Source organism: Poecilia latipinna, unplaced genomic scaffold (genome assembly GCF_001443285.1).
Source record: "Poecilia latipinna isolate Pla-1442-1.1 unplaced genomic scaffold, P_latipinna-1.0 Scaffold957, whole genome shotgun sequence".
Taxonomy (NCBI): Eukaryota; Metazoa; Chordata; class Actinopteri; order Cyprinodontiformes; family Poeciliidae; genus Poecilia; species Poecilia latipinna.
In genome coordinates this window covers 17501-41798 of record NW_015113573.1, presented here as the reverse complement: position 1 = coordinate 41798, position 24298 = coordinate 17501, and the positions used below count along the sequence as shown (strand labels likewise).

The 24298-nt window shown below is 41.0% G+C and overlaps 1 protein-coding gene across 6 annotated transcripts in view; it reads right to left on the bottom strand.

Moving 5' to 3' along the window:
• The window catches only part of znf521 (zinc finger protein 521), a 121946-nt gene that overhangs the window by 95842 nt on the left and 1806 nt on the right, over window positions 1-24298 (bottom strand). For 4 of the 6 annotated variants that reach the window (XM_015049721.1, XM_015049724.1, XM_015049720.1 and 1 more), the window contains 2 exons: window positions 17886-17942; window positions 9022-9222 (listed from right to left, as the gene is read on the bottom strand). In XM_015049721.1, coding sequence (XP_014905207.1) covers window positions 9022-9222; window positions 17886-17942 — 258 coding nt within the window. The remainder of the gene's footprint in view (window positions 1-9021; window positions 9223-17885; window positions 17943-24298) is intronic. The other 2 variants (XM_015049719.1, XM_015049723.1) reach the window with 1 other exon arrangement.

Sequence of the window (24298 nt, the reverse complement as noted above, 5' to 3'; positions counted from 1 at the left end):
AAAAAGCCCTATGGGGATCAATGTGCAGTACATTTCCACATAGACATTAGCAAAATCTTCTGACCTTTTCATTAAGAAGTACAGACAAACATGGTTCAAATGTCTGTAAATGTTTCTGCTAGGTGTCTGAGAATGGGTGTTGACTGCAGACATTTCTTCAAAATTATTTTTTCCATTTATTTCTGAGGTCAAAGACTGTTCTTACTCTCAACTTGTCCCAACAATATACATACATATATTTATGTACATCGTCTGTCTATATATGGTATGTTTGCATGTGATGTGTAATATTAAACATTTCCTCAAGTTTTAATTGAAGGAAATTATTCACAAAACTTTAAACTAGGTAAAATCAATGTTAGCAGATTAAATTGAGATAAAAATACAGATGTATTTTTCTGCATACAAAGAGTTTAAAAGACACATGAAAATCTTGAAAAGACTGAAAACTGACTAAACAATGCATATTCATAGATGGAAACATAAGCAAACTACCTTTAACCAAAAGCTTCTTTTTTTGCCTAGAAATGTCCACCTTTTTTAAGACAGATTCTTTGCCTTTTCTTTGTCTGTAGTTATGCTTCTCTGTATCAGCTTCATCATTATTCTGGTGAGCAATCCCATGTTTGAAAGAGGAAAAAGAAAATCATTTGAATTCTGGGGACCCAGAGGCGAGTGAGCAAAACCCACAGGTAAGATCCAAGCTCCCTCTTCATGCCCTTCCACTGGCTGCCTACCTGGTAAACATCTCCGCAAGCTCCATCCTTTCAAAATCTCAAAACAGGTCAACCGGTGCCTATGTACTTCAGACTCGCAGAACAAGCAGAAATTGAGACATTTTCTATCATTCTGTGTTTTTGTCCCCTTCCATTGCACCGCACACAACCTGCCTGGCATTAATGATGCTGTTAATAAAATGCGACTGGTCAGTGGGTGGATTTGCCTGGCAGGCCTGGTGTCTGTCCTTCGAAGAGATAAGCCCACCGCTGGCCTTATCTACCTCCCACAGCCCCACCCAGCAGTGCTGAGCAGTGGACACACAACCAGTCAACTCATCACTGACTAATTACTACCGCTCACTGCCTTACAAAGCAGGCCTGGACTCTTTACATTTGCAAAGCCTGGCTGTTTCACACCTACATCTGCACTCAGTGCAACTCACACATACTCATTTCCCCCACCATATCCAGCTTCTTGTCCTCTTTGGTACTGCTAACAGGCCCATACCTAATTGTGGATGATCATGTAGACCCTGCAATCTACCTTTGACATCTGTTCATTTGGAAAAGTACTAATTTCCCTTATCCCACAGTTTCTTAGTTAAATCTTGAACCATTTGTGAGTGGGAGTCAGTTCAAGTCTCATAGCTTTAGCAGTGCGGTCAAAGTCACTTGTGTTACGGAGGGAGGGAGCGGTTTCTTTTATTCAATTGTTTTCCACTTCCACGAGCGTGTGCCAAGGGGGAGGAAAGCGCCGGCTTAACACGCTCTGCAATTCAACACGGCCAGACGCAGTCCTATTAAGATTTAATGTGCCATTCTTCTGCTTGTGCTGCTGAAAAAGACTTGCAGGCTGAGGAAGAAAGTGAACAAAGAGCAAGCGGAGCCAGGGCCAGGGAGAGATAGAGAGCGCATGAGACACCAAGACAACGGCTCGGTGGGCCAGTCGTCACACAACTGGTCGACAGTTTAAAAGGTATGCTAAATAGGAGGGGGGGGATAACAATAGTGACCCTGATACAGGATTTTCACCCACTGAGAGGAGCTCTGACTGAGGACATGGAATTATCTCTGTTTTGTCCACACATCCTCCCTGCTATTGTGGCTACCTACTTAAGAAAGAGGTCAACTGGATGAAGTCCCAGCATGTCTTGAGTCCCCAACGTGATGAATTATGTGTCATCCAAAATGCAAACTGCAAGCACGCAGGTGCAGTGAGGGAGCGCGTGTGCTCTGTGATATTTGTGTGTTTGCATGCCTAAGCCTACGACTGATTAAACAAGCACACATGTGAGAGACGGATCTTGCTAGATGAGGTGGATGCGAAGAGTGAGCAAGAGTTGCGGTTGTGGCTATTGTCATTTATGCTTTATAAACTCTTCTCTTCTTATTTTGGATATGCAGCCCAAGCCTGACAAAGACCAATAAATACTTTATACTGTGCATAATGCGTGCTATGTGAAGCACCGGGGGAAGAGAAGGAGGGCGTCCTCACGAGGGCATATGCTTTGAATTCCTAATGACACTCCTGTTAACGTAACTGGCAGTGTTGCAACAGGGAACACACAGGGAGGATGTGCCATGCAGTCAAACATCTACTTTAATACTACCTTTCTATTCCTCTTCTTTTTGTTTTTACCTTCCTGTATCTCCATACCTATTTTTCTTTACCCACACAACACTGACACACAAACACATACATGGCAAAAAAAAAAAAAAAACGAGCCCAATTGTAAGAGCTCACTCTAGCATGAGGTCTCTTTTCAGTGGCTGCGTTGTGCCAGAAGTAGCTATTCTCCCCTGACCGCCTCTCCTCCTTTCAAAGCCTTGTAATCAGTGTGCGCTGCTCTTTGTACTGGGATGTCGCAAGACGCCCCAGCAAAAACACAGCAGAATTTCTGATGAACGGTGGCGGCTCAGAGTTCGGCTAATCAGGTCTTGCTCATGTCGCTTTCCTCTTATGTGAGCCCCTTTTGAAGCAAAAAATAAAAAAATAAAAATTGACGCACGCTGGCACATTCGTCTCGACAGCCACAAAGCAGCTGTTGGATCAATATGCGAAGTTAGAAGATGGGAAGAAACACAACCAATAAAAGCCTGTTGGAAACAGTTAGTACAAAACATTCACTGACAGAAAGTTCTTCATAGTTGAGGCTATTACTTGATATTTCCATGCTACTGGCCCAAAAACTTGATGCAAGTTCATATAAACACTTTGAAAAATTTGTTGTGGCTTGAAATTGTTTCAAACTGCAAGAAGTCATCTAGCTTTTTTACTATTTTTTAAAATGTTTCATATGTCAAACACATATAGTACAAAGACAACTAGTTCATACAAAATGCACATTTCAAATCATGATAGTTAGCCAAAAAAAGCTATCCAAATCAATCTGGCTCATTGTGAAAGATAGATTAAATCATAAGTTAACTGTGATTAACTCCATATTTTAGGAAAATTAAATTTCCCTGGTCTGACTACTACCTGTGGACTCGGAAAAAATCCAAAATAGAACCTCCCTGACAGCTTGAAGTAGACCGAAAAATATTCAAATGCAACACATCACACACTGACTTAAAGTGATATGAGATACAAAGTCATTTCTACAACTTTAGGACTCTAATAAACCATAAGAGCCATCTACAAAAGAAGAAAACATGGAACGGTGGTGAGCCTTCCCCGGAGCGGTCCTCCTTACCAAATTACTCTAAGAACGTATTGATAACTCATCCAGGTGGGCAAAAAAGTATGTGGAGTAACATCTAGAGCAAAATCTGAGTCATTTGTCTTAGTTAAAGTCAGTCTTCAATATGTGACATTCAGCAGCAAGAGACTGAGCAAAAACTGAATCTGGACAGGGAGAGTCCTAGAACCAAAACCACTTTTGGCCAGAAAAGAACACAAGCACCCATCTCACTTTCACAGACAATACCCATGCATTTGGAAAGATATCTGTGAGCCAACGTGATCAGAATGATTTTTTTTTTAAAGCTGTCCTCCTGATTACATCTGGCTTAAAACTAATACAGAAAAAAAAATCATGACAGTCAAAAATAGTTACGGTAGTGGGACTGTCAGTGACTGCTTTGCTGCTTCGGGGCTTGGACAACTGCTGCAGCTGACGGAATCATGAACTCTCTATCAGTCAACCTTGAAGAAGATTGTCTGGTCCCCAGTTTGGGACCAGACCAGTTTGTCAGCTCAAGTTTATGTCGCCTACACATCAGGACAGCGGTCAAAGACAGGCCGGTCCAGCTCAACAAACAGCCAATAAGGCAGAATTAAAACAATTCTGTGAACAGTGAGTCAGAATTTCTGCACAGTGATGAAAAGGACTCACTGCCAGTTGCTGACAAGTGTGGCAGAACAAGGGCTAAGTACGTTTTCACACTGGACCAAGTTGGATAGGATTGCTATCCCTTAATAAATGATCGCTTGAAAGCTGCTTTTTGTATTCCCTCGCATTACTTTTGGCAAAGATGACATTTTGTTTGATGACCTGAAACAATGGCTGGTGCCGAAAAAAAGTCAAAAATGGAAGAAATATGTGACGAGACAAATACAGTTCAACAGCCCTATGAGTGTTTCCCATCACAAATAGAGACTTTATCTCTATCCAAACTTTTCCAATCAAATCAGCGTCTTCTGTGTTGTGTCGGGATATTATTGTTTCTCACTGAGCATTAGTGTTTCATTTGTATTTTCTCATAAATCTGAAAATGTTTTCTTATTGAAGCTGAATGCATTCTGAAGTGTCTACAGGGATGTGGAAAAAGGGAAATCTGCATAATATAAATCCATATATGGCCCAGTTATCTGTCTTCCCTTTTTTTTTTTCTCTCGCACCCTCTCTGATTGATTCCTTTATCTGAGGGAAGCAGAAGACATGCTCTGTTTGCTCGCACAGTGGCCGGCAGGAAAACAGAGAAAGACACTTATTAAAAAGGTCATCTCACAGAGGGTTAAAATAGCAGGGCAAGGATCTCTCATGGGGAGGGGGGGGGAGGTGGGCGGCCATGCCCCTCCTCTAGTGAAGGACACAAGAAAAGGTGTTGCTCAGGGGAGCTGGACCCGTAATGAAAGAATAGCCACCAGGCTGACAGCCAGTGTGTGCGCTTGGCTATTCAAATACCATCGGAGAGTCGGGACTGAAGAAATGATGCCGAAAATGCAATCTTTTAAAATCAACTTTGAGCAAGAGGTGTTATTTTTATTTACAGTGTGGGCTTGCTAGTAAACACGTGGAAATGAGAAGAGGTGAAAGGGTCTGAGGGCAGGTTGCACCGACTGCCGTCGCAATCTCATATCTGGCAATATGAACATGTCTTGTACCAACTGAGAGCAAAAGTCAAACTACAGATACTGTTTCTCTTTCTTTGTGAAGTATCTGTAACAATATGAGGTAGTGCAGATAATCCACTGAGTCAGTGTGATACAGAGACAAAGCATTTGTGAAATGTTTTTGGAAAGGCCTGTGGAATAGCTATGCCTCCAGCCTCCTGTCTCCTCCCTAGGGCAGCCTAAAACCCTGTCGGCAGGATGCTGATCCCCACACGGAAACCTGATCTGCAGCCATCCTGGAGCCTGAGGAAAACTCTCCACCCCCACCCCCACAAAACTCCCTTCACTTCTGCCCCGGAGTTAAAGGGGTGCTCTGGGGGAACATTCTTTAAGCCCTGCCCCAGCCAGCTTCCACTCTCAACTCTCTGGAGTAACATTCTTGCAGCCCTGCCCTAGCCTTCACTGGGATCTCCTGGGGAGCATTCCTGAAGCCCTGCCCCAGCCCAAGACGAGCTCCCCGGGGACACATTCCTGCAGCACTTTCTCTCCCTGCTTCCCTCTCCCCTTCTTCTCCCTTGCTCCATTTCTCAGGCTCTCGCCTTCCTCCGCAGTCCAGCATTAGCGCGATCAATACCACCGATCGCATCGGGGACACCAGGCAATCCATACCCATGCGCTCCCTTAGCGCACTGCAGTGGTCACAGCTTAAGTGCATGGAAAGGTGTTACACCTCTGCTAGATGGAGGGAGAGACAATGGCTGCCATTGATCGAAGGTTGCATGTGACATCTTTCTCTGTCCTTCTGTTCGTCGGGCGTGGTCGGCAGGCAGTTCGAAAATGTTTTGACTTTATTTCGTTTGTTTTGTCTCGCAGATGTCATCTTCTTGTTTTTAGATACTAGCATCAGGGTGAAGCTTAATAAGAAACAGAAGCCACATGTGAGGTAATGCCTGCATATATGGCCACATGCAGTTCTAGTAACACACTGTATAGGCCCACGTTCTGTGAGCATGCAAATTTCCAAAATGTGGATTGGTTCCAGTCAAGCTCTGCAATTTGTTTACCAAAAATAAAACATTTGAAATTGTAAAAAAAAAAAAAAAAAAACGGAGAGTTTAGCAGGTGCTGGTGGTTGATTAGAAAATGGTTCTAATAAAGCATCCATCTGTGAGCAGAGGCTTGATGTAAGGCTGATTAATTGGTCATGGATGTCTACATAATGCCACGTAGGAAATCTTTCGATATTCCTCAGAACACACAAACGAGCGCGCGCAAACACGCACGCACGCACACACATTCAAAGTACTTAGTATGCCATCTAGAAGTTTCTTTTCTCCTGCTGTGTTTGAATACTAATAGAGTGTTTCTGCACAATCACAATACCCTAATGGCAATTAGATTCTTTTGTTTAGTTTCCACAGGGGCCCTTATCCAAACGATGTTTTTTTTTTTCTTCCTATCATTGAGCAATTAAGAGTTATTTGTCTGTTAGATTGACATTTACAAAAGATTGGGCTTAATTATAGAAAAAAAAAATGACTTTGTCAGTAATGACCACTGTTACATGTGGCAGCGAACAAAAGATTTTCCTTTCATTTAAAACAAAAAGTTGTTTTATATTTCTATTGCATAAAATCCTTTATGTTTTGCCTTTTAAAAGCAAAAAGTATCCAGGCCTTTTGAACTTCCTCATGTTTTGTCTTTGTACAAATGTAAACTTCGGTACATTTCTCTGGGATTTTTATATGCTTGAAAACATAGTGTCTAGTTGTAAAGTGGAAGGAAAATAACTGGTTTGCAAACTTAAGTAATTCTGTTGAAGCTCTATAGCTCTGCCTTCATCCTTGTATCAATTCCTTTAAAACCTTTCCAGATTTGCCCTGTAATTATCTCAATCCAGGTTCACTGACCTGCTTCACTGTTCACCTAAATCATCCTGACATTCTGTCTCTCCCAAGCTTTATTGTAGGGATGGTGTGTTTAGGGTGATGTTATTTTTCCTCAGTGTTCTGCACATAGAACAGGAACAATTTATTTTACTTGTGTGTCATGTTCCGTACGTTGTGGGTGGAAAAATGCAAACAGAACGTATTTTGCTTCTCTTTTGAAAAAATGACTTAATTTGTGCCAATCATGCATAAAGGCCAAATTTTGTGGAGTGTGTGATCTATAGTTCTCCCATTAAAAGAAGCTGTGAAACTCTGGAGCTCCTCCAGAGTTACCATGAGCCTCTTGGCTGCCTCAGTAAATGATCCTCCCTTTGCCGAGCCTGTCGGTTTAGGTGGATGACCATGTTTTAGTAGGGAGTTTGAGAATAAATTAAACGCGGATGGACTCCATTTATGAGGTTTCTGAAGACATTTGTTTTTACTGGATTTATTGAGGTGTTAGTGCAAAGGGGGGCAATTTTTGTCAGTATTTGTCCCGTTAAAAGAAGCTGTGAATCTCTGGAGCTCCTCCAGAGTTACCATGAACCTTGAGACTTTTTATTATAAGTAAAACATTTAAAAGAAGGGTATTATGTACAATCAATATTTTCAGCTTTATGTCAGAGAGAGGCCCAATTTCAAGGCATCAAACTGGAAAGCCAAATTTCTTTTAAGTTATGTTTGATAAATACAGCACACATATAACAACTGAAAGAAACATAGTTACTTGACTGTTCTATAAAATTGCACTCTCTTCCTGGAAAATACTTCCTCTTTAAAAAAAAAATAAAAAATACATGTATCCCTTTTATTCCACTTGACAATTATCTATTATTTTGTGTCGGTGTATCACATAATATGCCAATAAAATACATTGAAGTTTGTGGTTGTGAGCTAATGAAAAAAAAAAGATCTCAAGGTCAGACAGGCTCATATTCTGGAACATAAATAGCTGAGAGGATGTCACCCATTACAATTTTTCTCAAACATATTGTTGTGTTTAATGCCAGCGACTCAGCAGGAAAAAATAAATAAATAAAAACATAAATAAAAACTGAAAAAAGGGAACAGTTTTTCTTTAATTTTACACTTTTATGGTACTTTTTTCACACCAGAGGCAGGCCCACAGATATATGTAAGCAAGTCACTTCACATGCAATGAGCATGCAATGCATTTCTGCTTGAAGAAACAACACTGTCAATTGCATACAAACTATGAAGAAAAGGAAAAAAAAAATACTCAAACACCAGACTTGAGAGTGTTTTGAAGATGATGGAAAATCTTTGTAATGCTCTTGGGATATCTAACCTATAATTTGTGGTTGGCTGACTGTGGGCTGCAAAATGTGAAACCAAACTGCGCACGAATGTAAACAGAACACAGACTAAGCAAAAATTCTCATTTTTCATTAAAGGACAAGTACAAGTTCAAATACTCGTGTGCTGCCTTGTGTTGCGTTTTTGAGCGGGCCTCAGATGGCATCTCTCAATTTAGGCTCATCAGGATGTGTAAAGGAGGACAGCAAATCCAGGAGAAGCACATAGAAACCTTCAGTTCACATCATTAGTTCTGTCTGCCACCTTGTCAGTGTATTTATAGTCCTATTCATCCATCAACAGGTCAATGACAGAGTCTGCCAATGGCATCCTTCTTCTTCAGTCCCCCAAGGTATCACTACTGCAGTTTACTAACAGTGGGGCTGACTGGGGGAGTTTCCTACAGCGATGTACTGTTTCCAGCTGAGGAGCTGGACCACGCAGCTCCAGATTACAAACATATATGGATTTATGGTGAAACGAGGAAGGCTATGGCCCAGTCTGTAAATAATGTCACAACGATTCACAGAGGCCATATTTGTGTGCCATCTTCCAGCATGTAAGGTGCATATAAATAACATGGCACATGTGCCAAGGCCTTTGTTGGTAGATATTTACCAGTAAAACTAGAAATCTGGTGTTGTGCTCCCCTTAGTGCAGTGTACTAACACACGTAGCGTGGCATATTCTCTATTGAAGGCACAGAGCGAGAGTGGGAGTGGGAGAAGAGCTGAGTGGCAGAGTGGAGGGGAGGCTCGGTGGGCTGAACGTTGTTTACCTGTCAGCTGGCATTGATTAATCTTGTGTTCGGTGAGATCGCTCAGCGACTCGAACACCTGCCGGCAGCTGTCGCAGCTGTGCAGCGCAGGCTCCTCGTCCTCCTCTTCTCCCTCCTCTCCTTCCTCTGGAGAGAGCAGCCTCTTCCTCAGATGCCCGGCCTCACCATCCTCCGCCACCCTCTCGAGGGCGCACTCTGGATCTACGGAGCCACAGGAAATGACAGTACCACATAGTCAGAAGGGTGACCCGCACAGTGAGGCACTACAGCTTCCTCTGGGTGACAATAAAATGGATTTCTAGACTCTGGATTTAATAAAAACAATAATAAAAGCTGTAATAAAAATGCAGGTTCAATTTGAACCTCTGTAACTCAACCATTCGTGCCATAACAGAAGTGTTGGGCAGGTGGAGTGAGAAAAATACAAGCAGAGAAGTTGGCACACACTCGTATCTAACACACAAACACACACTCTTGTTATTAGAAATGGTTTTACGTTGTGTTTGCCCTGCTTCACCCAAGCAAAACTTTAGTATATGAAACTAGACTGATGGGAATATGTGCAGTTAATAAATCTGGGATTGCAGTTTTTGGCTGGACCAAAGACATATGAAATTTCACCAAGCGAGTGCTGAACTGCTTCAAACAGCATCAGACAAAGACAGGACTGTGAATATTCGGAGCGCGGCTTGGTTTTAAAAAAAAAAAAAATGCAAAAACCGAGATTGTTGTGCATTAGATTGTCGTCACAACACACTTGCTTAAATTATTCAGCCTTGCTCGCAGGCAGCCGCGGGTCGTGCACATCAATATTCTTCAATCCATCTGCAGTTTTGTCTCTTGTTGTCTTTGTGCCGCAGCATCGCCAAGGGTAAGCCACCGACTACCCTGAGCCAGGACTAGAAACCATCTTTCAAATTACTCGCCAAATCTGAATGTCTCGCTATCATGAAGAAAAATCTTTAAGCCAATCTGATTAAAAGACAGCACCCTCAGACAAACAGTGTTGTCAACCGGGTTATGTTTTGTCGGGGAGAAGAACCTTTGCACTTTACCAGCAGCCATTTTAAGCCCCACTGATGAAAGTGTTCTTCTGCTTGTCTGGAAACTCTGCAGGGGAACATTAGGTGAAAGCCAGTTTTCTTTTTTTTTTTCTTTCATCCAGCAAACTGTTAACAGCACCTGAGGGCAAAGAGTGTGTGGCACCGACATGCACAGGTGTGGGCGTTCATATATTGGGTTGTACAGGAACCATTTTAAGACCTCCTTCTCTTATATTGTGAAATTCCTCTAGGAAAGGCGTTCCAGAACTCATCAAGGCCACCCAGGATTTTTCCTTTCCCCCACTTGCGCCAAGTATTGATGTAACATCACACCCTCCATTGTCCTTCCCTCTTGGCGACGGAGGCTCTCGGAACATGCCCTCTAAAAATATCAGTGCCGTGGTCCCAGGTGGGACCATGCAGAACAGAACAGAAGGTGTTTCAAGAAAATGAAAATCCCAACCCAATCCTCGCAGACGCAGGCCTTTCTTGCTCCTGGGAAAACACTTCTGACTGAGGCCAAAAGCCACACAATATAGACTTATGATTCATCCACACATGCAGAGACTGCATTTGTAGTATAAACTGAAAACTGAACACTTTATATATTTTTTTTTCTCACAGGCAGCTTGCGGAGAAGGTTATGACTTGTGATGTTTTTTTCCCCAAAATCTATTCATGAATCATTCACTTATTTAATATTACTGTCTCATTCTGTCAGGGAAAACTACTGATGACTCTATTTTAGCATTTTACAGTAAGCAGTTCTATGTTTAAAGATGTTCACATTTTTTCACACTATTACCAAAAACTCCATGTAATTTGTTAGAATTTTTTTTAGCTCTACCAAACCAAAGTAGGAGATAATTGCACAGCAAAAACAATATTCTATTTTTCTTGGAAAGAAAAATCGCTGAAAAGTATTTGTCAATGCTTTGCAGGAACAACAGTCACCACAGTCATTGCAACTCTTTTGGGGAATTTATTTGCCAGATTTTCCCATCTACAAACCTCGATTGGATTTAGGACTGGATTTTGACTGAGTCCGTGTAACACAGTAACCTGTTTTAGCAATGTGCTGGATCTGTACTGTCCTGGATAAGTTCGTACATCTAGCTGATAACACCATAAAATTGTGAAACTGCTATTTCTGTTTGATAATCAGTGGAAAAATGGAATAGAGAGAAATACTTGAATAATAATAAAAGGAAAAAAAAACAGACCACAGGAATATCTTCATGTATGTGCGAGTCTGAAATAACTTCAATTGTTGTTCCCTTCTTTTAGGTGACAGGTTTCAGCTGTGACTCCTGGATAGGCTTGTAAGACAGATAAGAATGACTTCTAGTGTGCCAGTGTGAGGAGTGTCTGGAAGTACAAACTCCAACAAGGAACTGCTGGTGAGTTTGAAACTGGAAGTTGATGTTGAGTATGTATGTTTTTCAGGGGTGGTGGTGGGGGTTGAGGTTACAGGGCAAGGTCACGTCCAACCCAGGGATTAAAGAGCCACATCAATACTGAGGTTCCTGTGCCTCTGGGCCTCATACAGTAATCCATCAGATCAGGACATCCTCTTCTACCAGTCTCTGCAGGCTGGACAGTCGATCAATACCGGCATGCTTGGAATGGCTGACAATCATATGCCGAATACTGGGGGAAGATGTGCAACATTTTCAGGTTTTATATATATATATATATATATATATATATATATATATATATATATATATATATATATATATATCAGAGTAACATCTGTGTTGATTTTTAGAATCAAAATTACACGATTGGTGCAGAAGGACAACAGGGCAGACCATTTTCTGGTCTGATCCATATTTAGATAAAAAGCAGTTCAAAGAAGGATAATAGCTGTAACTAAGAAATTATTCATGTGGGGGTGGGGTGTCAGGGCCACAGGGGGATAATGAAGAGCTCACCAAAAAGATTTCTACAGATGAATTTCCAATCTTTACCAAACTAAAAGCGCATTAATCCTGGGCTCATAAAATGTGGGGATCTGAATGGATATTGACATCTTTACAGCTATGTAATATCGCACTGAATCCAAAATCCATCAATCATGTGCACACTTGTGGTGCCTGGTGACATTTATCATGCCACAACTTTCATCTTTGAGACTTCAGGAGTCTCTTGGACCCCCCACCCTTATATTATTGAATATTTCTGCTCTTAAATATTTATAACCTTTTAATTGATATTCTCCTTTCTGCTCCATTAGCCCCACTGGGGATCTGAGGTCCCTGGCAGGGAAGCTCCACCATTGTCTGGCCCACACACTGAGACAGGTGGAGACACTGACCACAGGGAAAGAGGAAGGGCAAGAACCCACAGGAATGGAGTGGGAAAAACTACATAAGGGAATAAAATGAGTAGGCATGGGATGGTTATTGGTATGAAGTTACAGAAAAGTTTATTGTATATTGTAGCAGTGCTACAGTTTTTCGTCATAATGTTCCAATGGTATAAAGTTAGTTTTATTTAGACAGAGAAACCGATACAATGGCTAGAGGTGTTTCTGGTTGTGTAGAGCTTAAAGTAGTACAGCACTGTCTTTCCTCCATCAATTGCTGCACACTGCTGGTCAGCTGGCTGAAAGACTATTCCTATACTTCCTCTTTGCTTTCAAGTAGAACAAATATTTGAAACAAGGATTGGCTAAGCAACCAACTACAGCTGACCACACAAACTGACAGCTGATATTAGCTTTTTGTATTCATGCAACTAAATGAAAATAGGTACAATATTTTTTTTTATAATTAAAGCTATTATTATTATTATTATTATTATTATTATTATTATTATTAGTAGTAGGATCTGTATTAAAAATAATTTAATGTAATAAATTATTTTGATAATTTTAAATAGGGTAAAACACAAAAACATAAAAGAAAAAAAATAAAATTGCACCAATACATACATTTATTTCACATTGTTATAAACCTGACAGATTTAGGTGTAAAAACAAACAAAAAAACAACATAATTCAACAAAGATGGTGGTTTCTGATAAAAATGAGACTGGGATCTTTCAAAAGAAAGTTCAATGCTGAAAAAAAAACAAAACAAAAAACAAAAACAAAAAAAACATAAATTTTTAACATACATCTTATTAAAAAGTATTCGGTGAAAAATATTTTTTTTGGCATTACAGAGATAAAACCATTCTTATAATTGCAAGACCATATTCTTGCATGTTTCCACTGGTAATTTGGTCATTTCTTATTGAGATTGGAAGGCATCCGTGTCGTCACCGCAATTTTTATTACCGATTAATGATTCTCATACATACATAAAATTGATATGCACTACAGTAAAAAAAAAAACTAATTATATGAATGCTAAAATTAATATTGTTATATCTGTTATATATCAATACTAATGTTATATCAGTCAAACATTTTCAATTCTTTCTGATATACATAAAGCAATTAGATCAGATGAAACATTTAGTTTCAAACGTCTGTGTTATAATCCATTCACACAGCATTGTAGTATGTTTATCATACTGTAAGGATTTCAGTCTCATGCCTGAAAATGTGACACAAAGCTTCAGTGAAGGCTGTACTCAACAGAATCCTAATCAGAAAAGTTAAACTCTGAATAAGATCCTCTTGGGACAGGATTGTGTCTGACCCCAAGCGAAAAGGTTAGGCAAAAGCATCAAGATCCTAAAACAAGGAAAAGATTCATGGATGTTTTGTTTTAATTTTGCATTCATCCAAACTTAGGCACAACATACAAAGAAGAATAAAATCACCAAGGGCTGTGTTCTCATGCCTGAAGAGAAAGAAGCATGTTGGCCTCAATCAGACTAAAACCCTGATGGAGCGTTCTTTGTGCAATGAAAGAACGTGGTGTCAAAAACATCATTACCAGTGCACCGATCCGCTCATTCCCCCCCCCTTCCATCGTTTTCAAGAGATCCTCGTCTCACGACTCCCCTCCCCACCCCCCCACCCGTCTCCCTCCCTGGCAAACCACCCTGCAACCACCCACCCCCAAGTTCAAATTAAGAATTTATTTTAACCAGTGAGCAGCTTCTGTCGACACGTGTCGGCGGGCCTGATCAAAGGTGAGCGCACTTCTTTATCAGAGTGAGGGAGGCTGTCAGAAATAGGAGGACATTAAGATTGAATAACCTTCACAGGCTTGCCGGTACCTCATTATTTAAAAATCTAAAACTTCTGCTGAGCACCCAACATATATAGGTCACACCACATTCTAATGCCACATGTGCCTCTGAGTGTACCCTCCTCTGTGTGGATGGGATTTAGAGGACTCATTCCCCCCCATCATTAAAGAACATCATCATCCAGGCGATGAAGCTGCAAGCTTGGAACTTGCGGGATTCTTAGCGTTTGTTAGGAGTTTACTTATATAGAAAGACTGTAGAGGTGAAGATGTAGGGAGGAAGTTGGGGGGGTGGGAGGGGTTCTTATGGTTGATGTGCGCGGTTTTACCCGCCCCCAGTCCTCCAAGTTCTTATTAAAGGACAGCTTAATATTCAGATGCGAGGAAATGTAAAAGTAGAATGGCAAAGGTGTTCGTCAAGAGCTGTTTCTCTAACCGTTCTGAACACATCACAATTTGGGTTTATTATTTAGCACAAAAAAAAGAAGAAAAATTGCCGTACATTTTCCCAAAAAAAAAAAAAAAAAAAAAAAATTATGATGCACGCTGAGCTGAGATGAAAGTGATACAGATCTCAAACAATTACAATATGGTGAGAACAAACAATGAAGACAACGCAAAGAGAGAGACAGCGAGAGAACGCTGACTGACGGAAGCGCAGGTACACAATCGGCATCATCCACCAGTAAAACCTGAGCGCTCAGAAGAGATAGAAGCGTACAAAGAAAGAGGGGGGAAATCAAAGCAGCTGAATGAGAAACAACATTTGAACATACCGAATGCTCTTTCTCTTTCCGTCTTACCAACTCCCTCACTGGGAGTGATAATATTGAACAGAGCGCCTTGCCATGCCATTAGTGCAGGAAAACATCAAAGGAAATGAATAATAGAGAGTATGATTTTCTGAAGTGGTGGAGTGAAAGAGTCCCTTCCTCTTCCTGCTGTAGTGAGCCCTGCAGTACATTGATCTGTGGGCAGCCGGAACCTAAGCAGAGCCAGAGTCTCCAACGCCGCACAATGACACCACACTACTCTGAACATGCACTACAGCACCTAGCCAAGACTACAGATCTCTACAACTGTTCTCAGCCACCTTCCTTTGACAGAGGTGAAACGATCTTACAGGGGGGAAAACAAAAAAGCCATATCAGTCTCACTTCACCAAGAACAAGTAAGCAAGAAAAAAATAATGTATGTAAAGGCGGGAAAACAAGGACAAAGCATGTGGCATAATTGCATACAGGCTGTACAATGGTACAGCCAAGCTGCAGATCTTAAGCCGCCCCAGACTCTCTTGGTAAGAAAAAAAAAAAAAAAAAAAGCATACTGCCTCATTAAATCTCAGACATCAAGCTGTTCCTGCCTCTCTGTACTATACATTTTAGTGTCTATCTGTTAGAGGAGTCTCTTTTGTTAGAATTTATCCTTTGCTTCTGCTACTAATCAAATATGAATGAGAGCCAAGATGCAGGACTTGCAGCAAGCTTGCAGAGTCACAAAAGTCCACAACTTACAGTGGCAGGTCTTGAAACCCTGTCTGATTAAGCTATCGGCTTGTCAGAAGTCAAACAGCTTTTGTGGGACTGTCCATCAACGTGCCAGACGGGGAAAAATCAGGTGAGCCCTTTCTGTTGCTTTTCGACTTGATGTTTTTCAGCTGTAAGTTGGAGCGACCGCTGTTTGATTACCTGTGTCGAAACATTTTTAAAGTTGCGGGTGACGGCTTTGACAGCAACTTAAAAGTTTTCCACTCGAAACGGCTCATTTTCTCATTGACCGTCCGTCAATCCATGCACAAAATAAATCAGTCAGATGAAGTCAAATGAGGAAAGTGAGAAATTAATTTGTGCGCCCTCCTGATTTCTCCACAGGCAGACATCGATCATGCAGCGGCTGTCTCCCCTCACTCTGGAGATAGAAGCGGTGGAGGGACGGTGAGAGGGGAGATTCGTGTGTCTGAGGGGGTCGTTGTAATCAGGCACACTCATTAGCTCTGCCTTGGCTCTGGATGACAGGAGATCTCTGAGGCAAGTTAGTCTCTTATGTCCAGGGTTAGGAAGGGGGAAAAGTAGCTCCTTTTCACAAAAGAACCAACTGATACTTATCAATACAGGAGTAAAAAAAAAAAAAAAAAAAAGACTGGGACAATAATGGTGCTTTCTATGTGGTGGCAACAATCAAAGCGATATAATCAGGTTCCACAAATTAGAATCTGTTTTAAAGAAACGATTCTCAGCAGAAATATCCAGATCAGGTTTGGTCACATTTTAATCTTAAACTGGAATGGACCAAATGCAGTCCAAGCTCATAAAACAAAGTTCGAAATGCTTTATAACAACAGGGACAATGCACATACAAACGTGTGCAGTGTAGAATTATCCACTTCCGCTTAAACCAGTGTTTTATATTTCAAATTTGGGGTTATCAAGTGCAATTCAGACTTATCCAGAAAACTGAATTAATCTTTAAGCTTAATCCCAATAGTAAACTTTAAAGCAGATGTTAACATTAGCATTGTTAGGTGCCATTGGTTACTCACACATAGTATTCTTAGAGTGTTTAAAAATAAGATTGTTTGTACACGTTTTAATGTTTATGACACTGAGTACTCAAAATTCTATCAGATAAATACTGATGAAGGCTTTTAATGCTTCTGAAACCAAGTATTGCCAGACCAACGGTGTACATTTGTCAGTCAACACAACAGAAAGCTCAAAAACTGCTGCCTGTCTTACTTGAAAACGAAAATCAACAAATACACAGCGATCACCGTCATATCTGGGGTCAATTTAATTAAATGATATAAAGTTACTTGATCACAAGCTGAGAGCAAGTGGATAGAGGTTGGCAAGGAATACTGTGGCGATATCGCAAGATCTTGTGGCATGAGATTTACACCAGAACTCCTTAGACATAAAAGTTTTAAAAAGATCAAACATAGCTGAGCCAAGCAAGTATTTATAGTGCTGCACACAGCCTTAGTGTTTTGCACAGGAGCACTCAGAGAGCTATGGGTAAATGCCGGACTAATGTGGCAGCCTAGGTGTACTCGTGGTCCCCAGCCTGCTGGGCAAAACCATCCATATCGGGTTTAAAATAACCACGCCTGAGACTTAACCTTTACCAGAGACAAATGAAATGAAAATATACTGTGTGGTGCATCAGAAGCAGACTTCATTCATAGGGGGCTTTCTGCTAGCCTGACCTGAATTACCGCTCTGTTCCTGGAGGGCCACTGTGAATGGCACGCATGGAGACAGGACACATTCATCTGCGAAGCTCTATTTTACATCATACAGAGGGGCTGGGAAACAAAGAGTGTAAAAAAAAAAAAAAAGACAGCAAGAACACACAGAAACACAAGGACGGCTATGGGCACACTGGCATGCATGCATGCATGCAGACCCGGCGTACACACACGCACACACACAAGACGATGCATCACCGCTCTGTCCCTTTCTCTTGTGGAAAACACATGCAACCATACAGTTTACGCCATGAAAACCGTAAAAAACAGGAAACCTCATACTTTTTCATCAGTCTTGTCCAAACTAAGGTTTTACAGACAGACAGACACACGCACACGCACACACACACACACAAACACACGCATACAGACACATGATCCACTTTCCAGCCGAAAATGATGAAATATGAAATGGAGCATTACCGCTTGGAATGGCAGTCTGCCCAGGACTGTGCTGGTCCTCTGTCACATTGTCTTCTACTGCCAGAAAAAAAAAAGAAAAGAAAAAAAAAAAGAAAAAAGAAAAAGAGAAGAGGGGGGGAATGGAAGGAAAGAAACAGTTAACAGTGAAAAACATCTTTGACAAATTGAGATTTTTGATTCTTTTTCTTCTATATGGAAACTAAAAGAGCTTTCAGATGCTCTCGATGGCTCAACCTGTGGTTTGGGAATCCACACAAGCCTTTCAAGTGTAGGAGCTCTGGCAAAAAGGCAAACAGCCACACACGTAAATAACATATTGGACTAGTTAATGACGTGATGAATTATAAACGTCTCCCTTGGAATGCCTCCCCGATATCAACATCGACTAAGTCAGAGAAAAAAAATGTAAAAAAATACCTTGATGACTACATTAGTAAGACAACTAAGCAGCATGCTAGTTTAACAAATTAGACGGAAGAGCAGATTCCAGTGCACAGAAATCAAATTGCACATGCTAAAAGTATCACCAGTTTCCTTGCCGATACCGATTGTTGGCTTCCCTTAAGGTCCGATCTAACTACTCCCTTTACCTGTAACACATCAAAAATAAATATTTGCTACAGGTCCATTTATGGAAGTAGCAGTTTTGATTCTATTAAAAAAGAAAAATGGTACAAGGAAATTTCTGTATTCAGTAAAGTACCTTAGTCTGTTTTTATTAAACTTTTTTATTAAACATTTTTATTTATTGTATTTGATATAAACTTTATTAAACTTAAGCTTTTGATGCATCAAATAAATAGGTATAAAAACATTTCCGGATTTGATCACTGGCCAGACCTGATAAAGGGAAAAGTAGCCGATTCCTCTCTCTGGTCAATTTATTGGTGTATCTCTGTTATTATGAAATACCCAGTTAAGCTTCAGTTTCTGTGTCATAACTGTCAAAGCAGCAGCAAAGTGCTTTTACTCTAACAGGGAGGGTGGCGATATAGAGATAGCTTGATGGAGACTCTGCTCATTAGGTGCATGGCAACTAAGTCACTTTTGACTTTTTGACAACAACACAAGCCTTGGAAAAGCATGACTTGTGTTTAGTTAAAGGCAGAACCTTTTTAAATTGGAGCCTTTTTAGAGCTGGAGAGACTTTCTTGTGGCATGTCAAGCACAAGAAACGAAATGGATTTTAACAGCAGGAAGAGAACAAAAGAGTCTCCCACCTGTTCTATGTAAAATGAGGGTCTCACTGAGGACTTCATACGCCTCTGCGTTCCACCCCTGCAGTTGAAATGCATTCTCCATTATGTCCTTTCTTTCTAGCCTTTCATTTTCTTGGGCAAAGAGGAAGGGAGTTGAAGTCGGGGGGAGTGAGGGGACTGACAGGACCTCCCAGTAGGGGAGTATGGCAGTGACTGCCAAAGCAGAAATTGGCGCACTTTTAAAATTGCACAAAATATCCTGTACTTTGCATAATTAAGATGGGGATCCTATGGTGGCAGAAGCTTTTTCCACAGGGGAGTAAGAGTCCGTGTCAAGCGGGGTGACAAACATCAGTGGAAAAATGAAGAGGAGAGTCGAGCTGCTTTTTTTGCGAGACACAAAACAGCAGAAGATGTCTGTTTTCTTGCCAGTCCATGATGACTTCCAGAAAATAACCATTTACATGCCTGTAATGCTCTTTTTGGAAAGACTTCCTTCAACGCATCCATGTGCTGCATATGGAAAATATGCAAAACAACAGGTCAAAAGTCAGGCAATTAATTAGCTCAATCAATTAAAAATGGTGACATGGTCCTAGTTGGACACCACTGCGGTAGTGCGTCCCCTCAGAACCGCTGTTTCAGCCTTCGGAGAAAACTTGTCCTGTTAAAGGAGGCCTCTGTGACTGACGCCCTGAGAGTTTAATGAGTTTCTGTAGCACTGTTGAGCGCCTTGCATCTCGGATCATTTAAATGGGCTACAGATAGGGGGTCCTAATAAATCCCCTGCCGTTCTATCAGAGAATGATGGCGGGAGCTAGAGTTTTTGTTTTGATTACCGTCACTGTTGGCGAGATGAGGGAGCTCAGGCAGAAAATTCTATCTTACAATGCCATAAGAACTTAAACATTACTGCAGTTTGCGATGATTTGTCACCACGGTGAACTTATTAAAAGTTTTGCCATTTAAAGTAAACAACTTCCACCGCCACGCAAACGCTTTTCTCATTTGTACCTGGCTGCTTGATAATTAATAGCCAGCTTGGAGCGATCGCGAAGGGTAAGCTGTCAAGTAAAGGGATGTTTTTTAACAAGCTGGACTATGATTAACAAAGAGAACCGAGCAAATATAACTAACAGAGGCTTTTTAATTAATGTGTTCTTAAGCTTATGATTGGCTTGTAATGACTTGAGTAAAACTTAGTTCACAGTATTGTAGGCGCATCGCTGCTATCAGTTAATTAATGTTTGACAAGGTACAGTGTATCACTCAGGCGACGTCAGGCTGCAATCATTGTGCTACGCATTGTTGATACAGCATTGAGCACACTTGGGACAATTTGGCCAAAGAACCTTTAAATTTAAAAAAAAAAAATTGCAGCAGCATGTGCATGTGTTTATGGTCATACTGACCATAAACACATGTAACGGTTGTTAAATAGCCTTAAGATATTTTCAATGTTGTTGTTTTTTTTATCTGATATGTAAAAAAAAAAAAAAAAATGAAATAAAACAAGACAAATGCAGAGAAAAATACCCTGGAAAAGGTCCAAAAAGCACTTATTTAAAATACCCAAATGGAAGAAAAGAATATCAGAACGTGTAAGACAATAGATTTAGGAGTGTGTGTGTGTGTGTGTGTGTGTGTGTGTGTGTGTGTGTGTAAGCACACACAGATGTACGAATAGAGAATATGTTTTATGCTCTTTTTCCACAAGTATGCCCACATACTTGTGCCTGTAAGCCTTTGTATGGTGTGTGTTGGGGGTGAGCTACTCGCAGACATTTAAACAGCCCCGAAGTGTGTTCCTGGATATGCGTGACTCATCTGCTTGGTTACAGCCAGCGAGGACGATACAGTGCCGAACACAATGGCTGTGTAATCCGCCCTGACTGACCGGGAAGGAGACGCTCGCCACGGGGAGTACAACTCAATTTAGCTCGGGTCAAGAGGTCAACCCTCCTCAATTAGGGCCGGGGAGAAGGGAGGGAGGAGGACACGCACTGCACATGAATAACTTTCTTAATGAGCATTATTTGAACTGGTGATTAGTGTCATAAATAATTTGCTGCAGAAAAGCATGTTGATTGTGTTGCATAACATTTGTAGTCCTTCGCATATTGTTTCACGTATTGTGTGAAACAAATTGCACAAAAAAAAGGAAACCACCCCATTTGTGCCAGTTCTTTTTGTTTTTTGTTTTTTTTCTAAATCTCATGAATCAATAATCTCATTATGCATGTTGTGCAAATTCAGCTTCCAGAAAATATTAATGCCATTCATCCTCATACTATTATATCAGAAACAGCAGTGGTACGAATCAGTCACTGTCTCTGACTCAGAAGTGTGTCTCCATGTGGCAGACAAGCCATGACAACAAGAGCGACACATGCCACGGAAAAAGGACAGATATCGGCCAGCTCCCGCGACACCCGGGTCCAACACACTCAGCCGCACGTCAAGAACACTGACAGGCGTGCTAATGGGATTTTTTTCCATGGCTTCATCATAATTTCCTTAATGATAATTCTAAACCATATTTTTGTGTCACATTAGAAAAGCGTTAATGGGTGTTATGCCACAGATCATTAATTGTGAACGGACTGAAATTTAAAGAAGCTGAGGATGACGCAACTGCTAAGTATGTAAGGAAATATGAGAAATGTTATAAAAAAAATACAGTGTATTTCTGCATCTTAATTACAATAGTCGTTTGTGACAATCCACAGTAAACATTTTACATGCGTTACATGAGTTTGGAAGTTATTTCAAACTAAAATAATTAACATTAGTGACATTTTTGTTCCATGATTCTACAGAATATGTGATGATAGGAGGGCCCTGCTTCTCATACCTACTTGAGTTCACTGGTGAAATCTAAAAAAAAAAAAAAAAAAAAAAAAAATTTTATTAGAAACAGTGTTTGCTGTTTTTGAACATTTTTCTTCGACTTACTATTTTTTGAAAAAACATTATTTTTTTATGTAAGACTGAGCGTTTGAGTCGATTGATTCACGCAGACACTGAAACATTTCTGATCTGTTTCAGTATTCACAAATCAGACACATGAAGAATTCATTAGCGGCTAAGATAATGCGTTTCTTTTTCCTGTGACTACAGAACGCCAATCCTCCAGAGTTCACTCGCGTGGCAGCAGATTTCTGCTTCTAAAAAAGCATCAAATATTTAAGGTGTACATGACACAGGCCTGATTTCAGGACAATCGCTACACTCGCAGTAAATGGTGCGGAAAATGCATTTATACATGCAAACGACAGACCTGGAAACTTCTCCCCCCTCAGCCAATGAACGGGTGAATGCTGGGAGTGTCGTTTGTGCTCGGAATAAAAATGTCAACCCAGGCTGACATTATTCAGGAAGCACTGTAGGACAGACGACGTGGCAGTGGTCGTGCAGGATTCAGGAGCGAGATCGTCCTTCCCTTACTGCTCACTGAGTGCTGACCCAAAGCCACTGCGCATCAAAACAAAATTACAATGTGCCTACAGTTGAGAAACGTGGAAGGCTCGGGATTGAGTAAATGTCAGCAGCCGGGGTGAAGTGTTTGCATATAAGCGAATGATGTATGGTCTCGTCCTGTGCCATTTATTCCCCCAAGCAATAACGTAGCCGGATCTGTCTCTCAGACTTAATTGAAACGGGACTTGTAATGTTGCCCTTTTCCTCGATGGGACCAAAAAACATAACCTCTGACTCCCACAAGCCGCCAAGACTGAGAAAGTGGGTATGCATGTGGAGGAGGTGGAGGGCTACACAAGGAGGGGGGGCGAGGGGTGGACAGCAAAAAAAAAAAAAAAAAAAGGACAACTGTCATAGCATTATTTTGTCATCTCTTCTACAGACACACCACGTCTGTGGTATCCATAAACATTATGCCCGCATCTTTCATTTGCACCTGTTTATTCTGCACTCTGCCGGACAACGCGTTCTTTATGAGCACATTGACCGCTGCCCTAAAACAACACTCTCAAAAAGTGAAACCTGAACTCTGAAACCATGCAGCTATTCAGACACAGGCTCACACATGTCTGCAAGGGACAGGAATATACGGGAGGGTAAAAGCACAAATATAAAATTAGACTTTCCGAAACACAAGTCTACAAATAAGACGCTCGTTTTGAAAACAGTGTGAAAGAGTGAAACAATTTAAGGAAATGACAAGTTAAATTATTATGTACATCTGTATGAGTGCATCTCAGTCCCCGAGGACAGACATAGACAAAGAACAATAAATAACATCTGCCTGGCCTGGCTTGGGTCTGATCCAAAAAAACAGTGAAATGTCTCTGACGTATCGCTGCACTTCTGCCTCGGCTAAGGCAGTGGAAATGAAGACGCAAAAGTAACAGCCCTTTTTTTTGTTTTTTTTTTTCTCCCCCCTCTCCCCCCAATTTCAATTTTCGGTGACAACGACAAATACAAACAATGTCATCACTCTGACTTCATTTGCATGCTGATTTGCTCACTCCACATCCCTTCTCTGTCTCACACGTCGATGTGCACAAATCTAAACAGATGTTCTCCTGAATATTTTCGCACACACTTGTAGAATGCTGGCAGCAGACAATTATGCTTAAAAGACATTTGTTTTAAGGATAACCAATGTCACACCACCTAGCGAAAAAAAAGAAAGAAGAAAAGACGAAGAAGAGAAACTAGTCAGTGCCGATAGTTTTCGAGAAAATAGGAGCACATTTGCATGGAGTTGTTTACTGCAAAACGGAGACGATTTTTGAAAAAGATGTGCGTGCACTCAAGTTTCCATTTCTCTCCTGGGCATTGATTTAAAATGGTGGCTGCATGAATGTACTACCACAAGACCATGTAATCTTCCTTTGAGAGGAAGACTTCCGAGAAAGGAAAGAAAAAACGGGGGGAGAGAATGGAAGAAAGAAGGGGGAAAAGAGGGTCTACAGACCACAAGCTGAGAAAGTGAAATTGTGGACAATTATTTGCTGAGCAAAATACAATGCCTGCCAGATGAACTGGAGCTCAAACTCCAAAACTCAGCAGAACCCCCCTTACACACACACACACTAAATATGTAAATATGCAACTCAGAAAAGTCATGTGTGAAGAGCGTGTGTGCATATTGCTCTGTGTTGCTGTCTCTATTTCACTTTCCCTCCCCCCTTTCTCACTCAGTGACAAATGGTGGATCAAATTGCAAACCATTGCAACTGTGTAAAAGCC